Genomic DNA, 16,831 nt, shown 5'->3' with positions numbered 1-16,831 from the left:
TTATTGTCATTTTAATAGGGAATTTCATCTAAAAATTTACTGGCAGATGGCAACATAAAAATGCATTAAAAATAAATAAAATGCCCCTAACTTTAAGATATTTAGCTCGAAAATAATAAATAATATTAAATTCTCACTTTACATTTAATAATTATAAATTTAATTTTTAATATAAATAAAAATAATTAATTAAAAATTTTCATTTAATGATAACAATTAACTTATTATTCTCCGCAACAGATGGAGCCACATACTTTCGAAACAATGACGCTATAAATCACGTGACGCAGTTAACGAATCCATTTCTATATCAACGAAAATTGAGATTAAATTCTCCAATTCGTTATTACAATCACGTGATAAATTCAAATATTTAAAACACGATTGAATGTATTTAATCACATAAACGATTCAAAATTAAATAATCAATTTTTCTAACCACGTGGTTATCCGAATTGTTTATAGCCGTTATTTTTTTTTTCTTTATGAGATTTTAAATTTTCAAAAATACACAACCGAATCAAATAAAAATATCTCGAGAGACGAAACCAACTTCTTCAAAATATTAAATTTATTTTTTGTATTTTTCGTTTTATATATATATACATACATACATATTTATATATGTATGTATATATATTTTTTTTCATATTCACATTTACAAAATAGATAACACAAACTGTACCCAACATTCTCGTTACACGAACTGCCATTTTGTATTTTATTTTATATATATATATATTGTAGCTGCAGTTTGGTGGAAAGAGTGTCCTATTTTTTATTTTATACTGTATATATATATATATATATAGAACTGCATTGCCTGCATATTCTGGTTGTGCACTGGTTTGTCACTTGCACTGCACTGTAACTTTTGCAAAATTAACAATTTCCAGATAGAAAGGATATTATTTTTTTCCTTTTTACTCTATAATAATTATTTACTTTTTTTAACAATTTGCTCTTTGTAATTTTTTAAAACTTAACTTTTAAATTCCTTTGTTTTTTTATATAAATTGTAATAAGAGATTCTTGCATCAGTCCTTTGTGCTTTTTCTTTTTTATATATATATATATAACTATATCGACAACAGTTTAAAATTCTATCTGCTTCTTCTTCTTCTTCTTCTGTGTTTTCTTTAATATATATATACATATATAGATAGATTTTTTAAAATTTTTCACACATTAATTAATCAATAGAAACAATTCTCACTATCACGTGATCATGCCATGACATCACACGCAAGAAACTCGTTTAATATATAAAAAAAAGGGATTGTAATAAATCGAAAAGTGGTTCCCGTACAAAGACAGTAAACACTTGAACACAATCTAAATCTTCTTAATGAAATAACAACTTTTACGTGTGTATGTATTTGTATTTGTTTGTATGTGTGTGTATCGTCTCTGTATTTTTGTTTAAATTGTTCTCTTTACAGCAAAGATCTATTCATCTATATATATAATTGGTTCAACGAAACAATACCGGTGGATCAATGATAATCTGGTGCTATGACGTCACGAGTATACTTCACGAAAAAAAATAGGTGGGCGAAAATCGATACAATTTTATCGGGTATTCGAGAACAATAAAATTCTTACACTATCGCGCCGGTTAAGAGATTTTTGCCGTTCTAACGACGATTATGTGACCAAAAAAATCACTCTCTTGTAGTTTTTAAAACGCGCGGTGAACTAAAAGCAGCGCGTAACCCCGATTATCCGGTACTTTACAACGAGGACTGCGGCCGACCGTACGTCTGATGGCGGGCGTAGTCGACGGATAATAGGGATTGCGGATACAATTATAATTTAATTTTGTACATAAAAAGTCGTTTTTTTAAAAAACAGGAATAAAATTATTAAATTTTAAGTCTCGAATATCAAAATTAAAAGTTGTATCGATCATCAGCAATCGAGTATTATCGATTTTGTGTTTTAAGTAGTAGACGACATATCAGACGAGTATCGTGATTATATATATATATATATATATAATTTATGTATATATATCAATATCCAACGTTATTTTTTCGTCGAACACAATTTTTTTAACAGTTTTTGATTTTTTTTTCCTATATATATAATGATAATATTGATGATGATAACAGCACCACGGATGCTAATTTTGGCACAGGGAAGGTGACTAGTTGAGGAAGGCGCCATTATTGTCAGGTCCACCTATCGATGTCTATGCCCGAATCGGGTGTGGACCGGGTAGGAGATATAAAATGAAGAACACGACATTTACAGGGTGTTTCTTGACACGTGCAACGTCCGGGAGTCAAGTTTAGTTGACGCTCATAGTCCAGTAATTGGCCCATAAAATTGAAGTTCGGAGAAATGTTGGCTTTGCGACGTCTGACGAAATCGTAGGCATCGTTAAGAGGCATGCTCAATTTGTGCATGAGATAGGCGAGTGTGATAGTGACTGAACGGCTAATGCCTGCTACGCAGTGGACTAGTACACCTTGCTTCTTTTGGCGAGCGTCATCTGTAAACAGAAAGAACAACACCCTGTAAAACACACCTTTACAGATTATTTTACGTCATTAAAAACAATCTAAATGCTAGCGATTATATTAACTCCGTTACAAAACTGCACTTTAAGTGTCTAAATAATGAAAAATTGTAGAAACAAATTTAAATTAATCGATTAACCAATCAGGCGTTAGGTTAAAAAAAAAATTTGAATTATTTACCAAACGCGATTGGCTATTAAAAGAAACTACGTCACCAGATTTAAATTTAAAACCGTTGACGTGGATTTATTTCATTTCATGAATTTTTAAATATGTTTATCAATAGAAAAGAAAAAGACGAAGACTACTAGAAAAGTTCAATTTTCTAGAAATATTTAAAAATATTGTATCATAAATTTGATTGGTAGCAGCCTGAACGTAATAATGAAATTACATTAACGCGATTACGGCGTTAATGTAATTTCATTGGTCATTACGGCGTGACGTCAGAAATTCAAATATTTAAAACAGTCAAAATTGATTATTTTCTCTTATCGATTTCCCAACACCTGTTAACCAATCGAAGAAAGCGAATCGCAGAAATGTGCTAATGCGATTGGTTATCGAAACGCGACGTCACCGATTTAAAATGTGGAGAAGAACACGTGTATATATTGAAATGGATTATTTTTCTGTCATCAATTTTTAAGCACGTGTTGAATTAAACAGAACGTAAACAAAATGTTCGTAGACTATTGGCTGACAGATAACAAGAGAAATACGAAATATTTTTAAAAAAATCGATATTATTTTTCCTTTCTCCATTTCTAAACACGTGTTGATCACATTTTTTTATTTAAAAAAAGGCGAAAAAATGACTAACATTTGCAGAAAATTATTTCCTGCAGAAAACCTGAATGGAATTGTTATCACACCCTTCCTGTTTTGTTTACTCAGCTAAGTGGAGGGGAGGGGAGGGATTTCCCCCTTTTCCCCGATGGTGTTCTGGCAGTGGGCCAATTCTCTTTACCCGCAAACAATGACGATTCTCCGAGGTTTTCAATCGACTTCTTAACACTTTTAAATATTTATAATTATAAGTAATAAACGAGCCGAAAGTACACTTAAGCTGAAAAATAAAGCGTTGTATCGCCCCATTTCCTGGAATGTTATCTCGATAACTTGACCTTACAATGGCTGCCATTTTCGACACGTTTCTCGGAATTACAAATGGAGATCGAGTGGGTTCTTTCTTTCATTTTTTTAATTATTATTATTATTTTTTATTTTAAGCGCTCGTTATCGATAGGAGGAATCCAATTAGTAATAGTCCCTTTAATTATCATCAAAATAAACAGGAAACGAAAAGGAAAGAATCGTAGCAGATGGAGAATTTCCTACTAAAAATATATATCATTTTAATACTAACCGGAGGTGATTTTCTTTTACTTTCCGTTTTCAAACTTAAATTGTACAGTATCGATGAGTATTTTAACATTAACAGATTGATTTTAAACTGTTTAAGAAGGGAGATTAAAGCTTTCACAATCCAAATTTTCCATTATGTTAATAGAAAAAGCGTTGTTTCCTATCGTATCTTGTTACCAATCATACTCGAAGGACACGAAGACAGGGGGGATTTAGATGCTTTTAATCAATTTTTAATCAAAACAAGGCTAAGAAAAACTATATTAAAACTCGAAATAGCATTAAGATTCCTTTTTTAGAAACTAGCTTATATTTACTATATGATAGGAGGGCCGCAAAACACTATTGCCACCATAATATATACATATATAAATGTTTTGTGTTTGTAGGTGTGTGCCTGTACGTGTACACAAACACATACACCTACACACACAAGCAAAAAGAGGTATAACTTTCAATACTTTTTATACAAGAGAGAACTCTGGAAAGTATCAATTTCCAAGAAAAATGGCGGAAAGCTCCATAATATTGACGTCCTGTGCAAACAATTCTGTCGGTTTGTTTATCTTTAAGATTCGTTTAAACGGTTTAAAAAATAATCTACAGTCCAATTAATTCTATTGTCAAATTCAATTTATGACTTGCAGCCATACAACAAAATCTGTTCTTTACATACAATTATCTCCCTTCAAACCAAGATACTATCTCACGAACGGAGTCACAATACTAATTTATTCCATGAGAATTTATCTTATCGAAATTTATATCATTCGGTAGAAACCAACACTGGGTAGATGAGGGGTGTTATTAGAAAACAAAACAAAAAAAAAAAAAAAAAAAGAGTAATACTTCACTTATACGGGGGGATTATTGCCCACACGGAGACTTTCGAATTTAATTATTAAATAACACGTGGTAAACGTATGTAAGGATCCATATATTTGATTTTCAGTAATCCACACAATGTCAAAGTAAGAAACTAACTAGTGACGTCCATTTATTCTCGTTACTTCATTCTTTGTCAACGGACAACTCGTATTTCTTGCGTGCAATTTTGCCTTTCTCTCTTACATCAGTTGATCGGTCAAGCATTTCTTTCGTGTCCTGTAACATCTAATTCGCCTCCGAAGTTACAAATCATCAAAATAAAACTTTCGCTTTAAAAATTTACTCCACGAATTTTGCAATTTTCGCATTATCATACGAAATATCTCTCTCTCTGTCTCTCTTCCGCTTCTTATCTACGCTGACGAAGGCTGAGTAATGATATTTTTAAGTCAATAAAAAGCTATTTATAACGCTCTACAGTCACCGAGCACTCGTAACAACACTACACTTTAAAAAAACACACCAAATAATGGCGTTTTATGAATTTAAGACGTGCCCAAGTGTCCTAAACACGTGAGAGAATTACGGGTCTACACCCAGTTAACTTAATGGTAACACTACGTAATGGGGAATATGCAGGGAAGGGATTTTACAAATGTTCTTCGATCGACGATGCAAAGGGTAAACATTCGATTTTTTCACACAGTTAAAGAATCTCACGTTATCCGACATTGCTGGTAACCATAACAACCGCCAGAGATCGATAGCGAATCCTTCAGAATATGAATGGAAGTGTGTGAGAACGTGTGCGTGTGCGTGTGTGGTAGATTCATCAATGAAACGTATATTACAAAACTTACCGATAAAAGTAATGGCGTCTGGAAAGAAACTGGCCAAATTCTGCGACCAATGGTCGTGTATGGGAATCTGCATGTACTTTATTCCTATCCCTTCGTTCTCGAATGCATTGGGAAGATTGGGCGTGACGTTGATGATGTAACGTATCTTATGCCTCTCCAAGGCTTCCAGATCCGTGGAATTTTCCGCATTTCCCAAAAACAGATAAGGTAGGATCTCCACGGGGAAAGGTGGATCGTTGGGACTATCGGAAGTCAGTCCACTATCGCATTTGTCCGCATCGGATACTTGAAGATCCACGACGGGGGATATGCAAAGATTACCCAACCCCTGTAGGGTAGCTTCCACTTGTTCTTCGGGTCTTCCACTTTCGCACCACTCAGGATAACGAGAAGCGAACTCGTTAAAACCCTCTGAAAATGAAAGATAATTCTTTGGATAAAGTGCATTATTTTAATAACCGGATGAGGATGCGACACTAAATCTTTATTTACCGCTCCTTTATCGGCGCGTCGACAACCAAAACAAACAAGCGGACTCGTGCAAATTCGCGCAAACCGCGTGGACACACAAACGACTATATCTCGCTCCCTCTCTTATCTACAGGCGAGCGATTTATCCACTGTTAACTTATCTGCCCGTCTCTGGGTTACTGATAAACACGGCGAAATTTCATTCATTACGAAAATAATCGCACGTGCAGTCCAATGCAATACTAGCCATTCCTATGACTGAATTTTCCTAATTAAGCCACGACCTTGACTCGAATGTAGAGTTACACCTAACACTGCGATGAATGAAGCCAAGGGCATTCATGACGCCCAGTTTCGACTAGATCGGCCTTAGTAGAGAGCCACACCCTGCTAATTTAAAGGAAAGTAAATTAGACTCGGAAAAAAAGAGAGGAAGACAAAAAAAAATAAATTGTAAAGAAAAAAACATAAGAATCGAATCTGTTAAATAACAATAGATGGCGAGTGGAAATTCGGTTCACTATCTCCACTACATCTGAAGTCATTATTGTTATGCCCGGAAGCTTTGTCACGCATGGTAACAATTCTCTCATGCCGTCAAGCATGCACTACATTGTCAACTTTCGTTACTGCACCCGATTCGATCTTTTTATTTATTTTATTTTATTTTTTATTTTTACACATGGTTTTACGCCATCACCTAGAGGAGTCGCACGGAGGCGTTGGAATTAAATGGCCTTAAAAAAGAAAGTGACGTTTAACGGCGACCGATAAGAGCGATTAATCGCTAGCGAGTAGGGTAAATCATCAGGAAAGCCAGCGTTAGAGCATTTGGCTAGTATCAACACGACTTACCTTGTAAACAAACAACATGGCAGCCATCTTGCTGTAACCGATGGTAAAGAGTACACAGAACGGAAGGTCCCTGTTTGGACATATCGCCGTCACTTTCCGAGTATAGAACGATGGGAAATCTCTTCCAGGTTTTGACGAATCTCTCCCTGCAATCGCTATCCGTAATAAAACTAGGAATACAAAACTTGCCGTTAGCTAGTCTCCTCAGCATTATCACCGAGGCGGGCAGTGTGACATTGATGGCTCCGCGCACATGGGAATGATGAAAATCGCAAGTAGGGCGACAATCCAGAACGATTATTTCACTATTTGGATTAATGATGTTTTCCACTAGCCATTCCGGTGTTACAGACATAACCAATTGGTCAGATTGTTCCCGACAGGGCATATTATTGTCGGAACTATATTGCACAGAAAAAATTGCTCATTTAAAGCGTTCGATTTTCATCATGTCACATTAAAGTAACACGGTGTCCCACTCATCCTACGTATACGTATCGAACACATTTTAAGATTCGGCACATCGATTATTCACACCCATCACATAAACGGCGAACCTTCGGGCTCTGTCCTCCCATACTCTCTGCTCGGGCGATTGACTGCAGTCGGCTCGTCACGTGACTGGCCACCGGCCAATAGCGCCACTCCGGTAGTGATGTCATCGATTCTCTTCCCTCCGCGTATGTAGAAGGAGAAGCTGTCAAAATCGCTTACTATCGCGCCAGCTTTTGATCGGTTTTTGTTAAATCGCATTATTAGCAGAGAATATTCTCATAAACACCGTCCAAATCGCCATTTTTTCTTTTCTTTTTCTCTTTACCTAACGTAAATTCTACAATTTTTTTATTTTACCTACACCAAAACTCATTTCTGCTTAACCCCTGTTATGTTAATCCGCCCGTGTTTAGACACTAGGCGTATTATATTAATTTCCGACATCCTCTATCCGGTTGGACGAAGAGGACGATGGGAAAAGTCAGTTTTTTTATAGCGAAAATACACATAAACCTGTACAAACTGAGGATTTGCGTGGGTGGTCTCATTCAGCATTTCGGCAATCGATATTTCTCTACCTCTACGACGTGACACGCTAAAGCGTTGAATGGCGTGTAGTAGAACCTATGACTTCATTATTAAAAATGCATCCAACACAGAATTTTAATGCGTAGAAACCGCTTACATCCCACCATACACACTAGTCTTAATTCTACCCCCTTAAACACTACCCTTATACCTAAAACTCTATTTTAAAATAATAATAAAAATAATACACTTACCTTCTCCTTGTGGCATCACAATATCGAATCGTTAATACTCGAACGTCTCCATAATTGGATATAAATAATACTAACAAGTAAGTAAAAAAATCTTCGGTGGTGTCAATTAGAAAAAATCCACGTTTCGAAAAAACAATTACTAGTGTATTAAAAATGTCTAACAATTAACATTATACTATAAATACACATGACTTTTATATAGAAAAATGTGACATTTTACTTTAAAAATACCGCATTATGCCGTAAAAATTGATTTATACACACACCTACAGGGATAAACCGCAGTTTTATCGTGAAGTTTTTTTTAAATAATAATTCCTGTTCAAGCTACATTCTTGGATTTATTTTATAAAAATAAAGAAAAATACTGAAAGAAAGCTTAAAGATGATATCATAAACACTACACTTTTTCACGTGTACACAGGGGAGAAAAATTTTGTTTTCTGTTTAAATATAGAAGAGAATAAATACATAAATTAGATAAATCTATAGAGCCACGTTCTTATTATTAGAATATATATAAATATAGTAATTATATATATTTTAAATTATTTTTTTCAGTTGTTTTGGTCACCCACATACGTAAAGATATCGAATGACGTAGAATTGCAGTATATTGTTTTATCCGGTCGAAATGAAACTGTTGCTATAGTAACCGAGTTTCTATAGTTTTATACATCATCCAACACTGAAGTTATTTTAGTCGAATCTTTTAATATTCAATATAAATCTAGCTTAGACACTAAAGATATGACGTAATTGACGTTAAAGTGTTTTTTTCTCTTCAGTTTGACAAAGAAGATGAGGATGAAGATGAAGATGAAGAAGAAAAATAAGGCAATCTCATTCCCCATCCCCTTAAGAAGCTCGGTGTTTCGTCACGTTGTAAATTCGTCACGTGATTTAAATTTATTTTCGTGTACTTTTAAGTCGGAGCGAGAGTTTATTTGTCACCCGCTCACGTGATTAGGTTAATGGATGCGGTCGTCGAATGATTACTATTAAACAAATTTAAAATACGGTAATTGGAATAACCTGTCGAGTCGAATGTTAACTAATCAATTAAATGTGACGACAAATGGCCGTTAATTATGTTGTTGTTTTAAATATAACCGATTTATCCGCTTGTTTTTCCTCTTACGGGTGAGGTGATCGATAGTTGTATTGACACTCGGTCGCGGCACGATCACTAGGTTATGCTGTACATTCGAGCTACCGGTACCATCAGTTTACTTAATGTTTCAGACAATTATTATCGTATTTTACGTCATTTAATCACACCAATGGGTTAGAATAACCGGCGTGAGGTCGGATGAACGGGTATTTTCTCTGTAAACAAAGGTGAAGGTGTATTGTATAATTTATGTAGGTCAGGTAATTGATAAAACCGATTACACCGATCCGAATCGAGTGAAAGAGACGAGTCCTGACTGATGAGAACCGGTCGGTACCAGTCCTGTGACTGAATAAAAATTGCCTGATACACCAACCTCGTGATAACGTGTTTCGGTCTGGCCGTATTCGTACAAAAATTTATCAATTGCGTGATCGATAACAATTGGTTATAGATCACGAATTTCATAATTAAAGATGGGGGTTCCTGATCGATTTCGCGACGTGGCATATTACCTTATTAAGGTAGGAACGTCGAGTGTCGTGGCAAACTGAAAAATTGATCACATAACTGATACGGACAATATAACGGTCAACGATGCAAAACATCGATCAGATGACCAATTAAATTAACACGTGTGTGTGTGAGGTCATCTTATAAGGGGGATTCGTCATTATTCACGTGATCGTTTAATAAACCAGCCAAACATTGGTAAGCGAAATCGGTCAGGTGATCAAATTGGTATCATCTGTCTAGTGTACTAATTAGCGAACCATATGCCAGATAATCCGTCGTTAATCACGTGATTTACCGTAGTGTACATTCGGATGTTTAATCGGAAACGTAATCAGGTAATCATTTAACCTGACAAATATTGATCAAGTGACTGATGACGATTGCTGGCCATTCTAGCCAGCTCGATGGCCGAAATGAACGGTATGACGTGGTTATTTACTATAGATGAGGCTACGCCACACCGTATCATGGCGGTTTAATTAGTCTAACTGGCTTAGGAGGGGAGGGGACGTAACCGGTTACGTGGCTAACAATATCCGTGTAAAAGGAGGAGAGTCATATTAGTCAGGTGATGGAATAATTACAGCAAATGTCGTATTATTAATTCGTAAGTTGTCCCACAAACTATTTAAGCGTAGGTTTTAAGTCAATGGATTCTAAGTTTGTTAGTCCACCCACGTCATTTTCTCCGTATGTAAACACTCTAGAAACGTTTTGAAGAGATATTAATAAATAAAATGTTATTTTGATGTTTGTGTTTAATTAAAATTTCATTGGTTAAAATAACCTGTGTCGTACACGACGTAATTCGAATGAATGTAATACACTACAACGTGGGTAATACCGGTTCCAACATCTCTCTCCTTTATTTTCTTGTGTATCCGTAAGAAATTTGCTATCTGAACTCATCGATTACCCCTTTTATTAGCGTAAAAGATTTTAATTAAATCGATAAATCGCAATTTATGGCCGATTAAATCACTTTCCGTACACCAGGCGACTATATTGTTTCTTTTTAAAATCCGCCATTTCTATTGGTTATAATTCGTTTAATTATTACGATCCCGTTTACGATCGTAAAAATCCCAAATTATATTTTCGTGTGACGTCAGACTATATTACAATTATATTTTTCACCGTCCACCACCACCATCATCATCATCAAACGAATCCGTTGGTTTCCACCTTTACCGATTTGAATCATCGTTACCATAGAAACGTCTTAGTGACGCCATCGCTTGTGGGTGGGGATGGCTCGAAGTGAGATTGACTGAAGTTTCTTTGTAGAAACCTTGATATTAAACATTTATTATTATACGTCATCCGTTGAAACGTAATAATATGATACAATTTCTTATCAGATTTAATAAAATTAACCATAGACGTTTACTAATTTCCTAACGAATCATCGATGACGTATTTTAAATTTTAAGTTCGTTTATTATTATTTTTTTGATATTTAGTTATAAAATAATTATTATTAATTTAAAACCGGAACCGTAAAATTCAATTCAATGATACATTGAATAAATATTTGAATTATAAACGTTAAGCTTGTTCATTCAGTTTAACAGGAAATAAATGACTCTTATAGAATAAGTAACAATGACATATCCAGGAATAAAGCGATGCAATTGATACCACGAATTTTACAGGAAATACCCACAGGTGTCTAACATCTGTGGTTTTAGAAATACTCTAAAACACCAGGAAAAATTATTTAAAAAATTTTTATTATTCGTTATAATCATTCAATTTTTAAATTTTCCCCGTCCTTAATAACTAACCAATCAGCGAATGTTAAATAATTCGAAAGTTGCTTAATTGCGCATGCGTCGGATAATTCGAATTTTAAATTTAAAATTTAAAAACGTACGTAATGTAAATCTACCAATCAGCTTCGTGTAATTAATTCAAATTATCGTCTGACGCGCATGTGTAATTCGAAATTTAAAATTTTTACTAATATATAGGGCCAATATTTTTCCCCTTGAAGTTTCTTTCGTTTATTTTTAGACTTTTTATTTTTATTTTTAAGAATAAAATATTAATAAATTATCACCATCCGATATTTTTTTACAATCAGATTATCTTTCAGGAAGGCTTACGTCGTCTGATACTTTCCCTATCTTTTATCGATATTTATATAAATAAATAAAGTAAAATAAATTGTAATCGTATTGCAGATTTTTATTAACCAATCGCTTCACGGCAAAAGTTCGTGAAATTGTTTACCTTATAAAATTTAATAACAAATCGTCACGTGACGATATATTTTATTATTAACCAATCAACTTTCAATATGATTTCAAAAATGGATTAAACTCAAAGGATTTGAATTTTATTTAATTATACTATTTTATTTGTTTTCTTATATAATCTATTTTGATTATTAAAAAAATACATCGTATTTTTATAGTTATTTTTTCTCACGATATGAATTACATAAAATATGTTTTAAAATTTAAATAAAAATTTGATTTTCGACCAATCATATCTCTTACTTTAAATTCAAATTTTTACATATATGAAATATGTTATATAAGTATAAATGTTGTAAGTTTGGATTGATCTATGGTTCTTTTTTAAGATTTTTGCCTTCGGAATGAAAAAAACGATTCATAATTACTCATATAATGTTACTAAAGATGCATATGTTGATAAGAATGACGATTAAATCAATAATAACACATTAAAGAAATCAATCCGGCCTTTTAAATGTTGATAAAGGCCTACCCACTATCTATTTGAGGCCTCAGTAGACATGAGGACGAGACCAGATCTCTCTGTGGAGTAGGGCCAACTGGTCTCAGCCTTTAAATTTATAAGTTTAAAGGCTGAAACCTGTTGGTATGAGCCTTTTATGAGAAATATGTCTTCAAAACACTTATTTTAAAGAATAAATGGACTTTTATGGCTTCAGATTATTTATACACTTCCTTCTAATTTAAGAATATTAAATATATTTCACAGGTTAGTCTGTCAGTCAGTTAACCATTGTAAAGACTGAATCAAAACAAGGCTGTATTTAGTTTTTATAATGATTAACTGGCTTATGGACCAACCTGTATGTAATATATTAATTATGAAATGATAATTCCAAATTTTACGCGATTAGCTCTAATTGGTCAGTTCAAATTTTTAAATATATTTCCTGTAATTTCTGTAGAAATAAACTAAATTACATTAAATTTTTCTTTTATTTGGGTGTGTTGTCAACATTGAAGGCTTCTTCAACTGAAAGTGTTCCTATGGTTTCTGTTCTTTATGGTCTGAAGATGTTCTTAGTTTATGGTTTCTCCTTAATCTTGCATCTGTATTCATTCATATTTTATAATTGTTCTTCCATTCTCTTTTTTGGTCCTTCTATTTTCTTTCCTCTCTCCGCTTCGCTCTTCTACCTTTTGCTTTTGGTCTTCCTGTCTTCTTTCCTTCCTTTTCCTCTCAAAACTGAGGCACCGTTTTATCTAAACTCCAAGCTTTGGGGGATATTTGCTTAAATGAAGAGAAGGAGAGAGAATATGATTTTTAATGGTTTTGTAAATCAATGTATAAAATTAATTCCCTGAAGCACCTAAACGCTATTAACGGCATTCATTAAGAGCAGAAACTGCAACAGTACTTTGTTAACTTATGTTGTATGCTGTACCATATGTACACAATTTCTGTAACCTTAGTTGGCATCACTCAGTTTAGCATACTTTCTGTATTTGCAAGCATGAATTCATTTCATTCTGTGAGCACAAATTTTATGAGCGCTGACTTGGATGATTTGGGAAAAATTTCTAATCAACAGGGGAAAAATTCTCAACATGCCCTCAATAAAACGGTAAAAGTGAGAGCTGAAATTATTATTTATCCTTCTATCTCCACTGTTCACGTCATCACTTTGCATCCATGCTCATTCACATTTTATAACACTCCATTCTTCCATTCTCTTGTTGACCTTCCTATTATCTTTCTCTCCTCTGTTTACTAAGGTATTATATTTTCATAATAAATGATAAAATATTTATAATTTATTTTATATTTTTTTCAGGTAAGTACAGATATGTTCAATGTACAACCCACATTTTCTATTAACACCTAGAACAGGCTTTGTAGCATTATCTTTACAATGTCCTTGGCCTGTACAGTGGCTTACTCCAGGGGTCAACCTGTGTAGGAGGTGAATCCTATAACAATAATAATAAATTTTATTCAATACTTTTAACACAATTAAACTTGGAAACCTTATTAAACTTGAAAAAATCATATTGAATTCTTTTTTAATCGGGTTCTTATATAAATTTCACGTGAAGCACGTGATTAATCTTTTATCTTTGTCTATATACATTTATATGAATGTAATAAGCATACAGTTCTAGGAATGAATGAAAAACATACAACACGACATTTTCTATTCTTAAAATAGTTCAGTTTCGAAGGTCACGTGTATGGCCTGATAATTAGTACCTGTTGTAACTTTATATACTTTATTTTTCTCCATAATTTGATGCGTTTGTTTCGTGTTTATATTATTTTTTCAAGGCAGTTATTTTCGATTTTATTTTAATGATGTACTCCTACACTTGTTTGTGACATAATTATAGAAGAACATGTCATTCAGTATTAAGAAATTTGTATAATTTTACATGTTTATATAAATTATATATAAATTATATACTTTTCTTTAACGAGTACATACAGGGTGACTCTAAAAGTCAGTTAACCATTAGTTAACTGACTTTTGGGCTACCACAAGCTTTAGCCTTTAACTGAATGAATTTTGAGGACATCTTTAAAAACTAAATCCATGTTTCCATCAATTTTGTGAATTAAAAATATGTTCTAAACGCAGTTTATAAATTCATATTCACAAGTGTATTCTGCACCTACAAGGATTAAACCAGAATTTTACACATTCAAACACATAAAATCAATAATTATACAGAGTAACTGCCGCAAAAACTCAAATGCTGAAACACATAAAACTCGGTATACTGACTTTCGGGCCACCCTGTATAATTGATTAAAAACACACAAACTAACACAGAAATATGTAATTTTTTCTCAATTATACAGTGTCCAGAATCAGTTAACTGTTTTATACGTTAAATTGTTTTATTCAAATAATTAAACACGCTTCCACATTGTTCTAAACTCGTAATTAGAACGGATTTGGGTCAGGCTAGGTACATGAATGATTAAATTTTTTCGTATTTATAACTTGATAAATTTGTATGATAATTCTGAGAATTTAAAAAAAAAATTTATCTGTTTAGCCGGAAGCTATTAATAATTTATCGCTCATTATTTATTATAATTCACCATATTTATAACGAATAAAAGGGAGATTTATCGTTAAATTGCGCAATTTTGTTCAAAGTTATAGAATTAAAGATAAGTTATAACATTTTCCTATAGGATAAAGACGTAAATGAAGCAGATTATTTTTAATTTAATTCAATTTAATTTTTAATCTCTTATGAATAAACGATAAAGAAGAAATTTATAATTATATTCATTTGTTTCGATTTTTAAATTTTATTTTTGGATAAGAAGGATTAAGATACCCGGAAAGATCAGAGAGAGTGAGGGGGAAAAAACATAAATAAAGATGTATTAATTAATTTTCTAGAAATAAAGATAGAAATTGCTTGCTTTTATACATGGTAAAATGTGGGAAAACTTAAACAGGTGTTTTACTTTACTAGTGTAAACATAAACACAAGCGAATTTATTGTTTTGTTTACTTAAAGACTTGTAATTTAATTAAACATTTGAAACAATTTTCGGATGTTTATTCATTTATAATTTAATACACAGTGAAACTGATTAAAATCAAATCTTTCGTGTGAAATGCTCTATTGTTAAAATACGTCTACAACACACGCACGAGATTTCCCTGTTATACAGATTTGTAAAAAAAAAAAATCGGTTTGAATGTCAAATCCACAGCAACTACCATTCTTCTACATTCTCTGTTTGACTAAAGAATCCCCGCTATGCATCTTCGACCTTTTTCTAAAGCAATGTTTATCATTTCAAGCACAGATTGTATGACGTCAGTACCAGGCATACGCACCCCTTCTGCGATCGAACCTGGCAATGACAATCGAACAGATGTTGAGAAATTTCTTGCACCTCGTATTTCCTTATAATAATGAATGGGGATGATTCGAAACTTCCTTTATTGTTATCACGAAGAATGTGTATTTAAATGTTCTATTTAATGATTATTATAATATACATATTTTTTCTTTTTTATGAAAGGATCATGCCAAGTTTTATTATTGAATGAATCAATAGTAATAGTTTTATATAATCCTATTTTATTTTACATTTTAAAATATGCAACAGCTTGTTGCGTGCATGAGTCCTCTTCCGGTTAATTTGGGGATTTTTTCACCTTTTCTGTAGGGAATTACTTGGAAATTTACGGTAGCGGGGTAAAACCTGTTGAGGTTAGTTCATACGAAGAAAAAATATTCAATTTAGTTATTAAATAAAAATGAGGATAAATGTGATATATATTTTAATTTTTATGTCTTTTAATTTATAACATTTAAAAGAAAACATGAAAATTAGAAAAAATATTCTTACATATTCCCGGAAATAAAGGAATTTTTGTATATATTGAAGAGAATATAGGGATTTTTTTCGTATATGTTTGAGGAAATATACGTCTTTTTCATACTTATCAGGAAAAATATTAAGAAAGTTACTTTTCTTAATGTGTGAAAAATCCCTATATTTCCCCAAAAATCTAAACACTTCGAAATATCGGATTTCAGGTAAATGTGGGGACGTTTAAAGTAATAAAAGTACTTTGAATATCTCCATATTTACCTGAAATCCCTTTTTTAATAAATGAGAATTTTTTAAAAATATACTTTGTCTATATTTACATAAATTTTCATAGATATATATGGAAAAAAGTAGTAATGTTTTTCAATAAATTGAATAAATTCACTGACATTTTAAAAGATATTTATAATCACTTTTTGTACAGAATATTTCTAAAAATTTATTTAA

At 32.6% G+C, this 16,831-nt stretch overlaps 1 protein-coding gene across 1 annotated transcript; it reads right to left on the bottom strand.

Moving 5' to 3' along the window:
* Nucleotides 1–998: 998 nt before the first annotated feature.
* Nucleotides 999–7,523, bottom strand: LOC136977270 (dual specificity protein phosphatase 6-like). Its single transcript, XM_067272734.1, has 3 exons — nt 6,908–7,523; nt 5,582–5,992; nt 999–2,497 (listed from the first exon to the last, which is right to left on the bottom strand). Exons 1-3 carry the CDS (start codon nt 7,293–7,295, stop codon nt 2,175–2,177), a joined length of 1,122 nt encoding a protein of 373 aa, XP_067128835.1. The 5' UTR covers nt 7,296–7,523; the 3' UTR covers nt 999–2,174.
* Nucleotides 7,524–16,831: the final 9,308 nt, after the last annotated feature.

The sequence above is a fragment of the Centruroides vittatus genome, unplaced genomic scaffold, assembly GCF_030686945.1.
Source record: "Centruroides vittatus isolate TY-2023 unplaced genomic scaffold, ASM3068694v2 contig_453, whole genome shotgun sequence".
Taxonomy (NCBI): Eukaryota; Metazoa; Arthropoda; class Arachnida; order Scorpiones; family Buthidae; genus Centruroides; species Centruroides vittatus.
The sequence above is the reverse complement of the archived record's forward strand: the minus strand, read 5'-3'. Positions and strand labels throughout refer to the sequence as shown.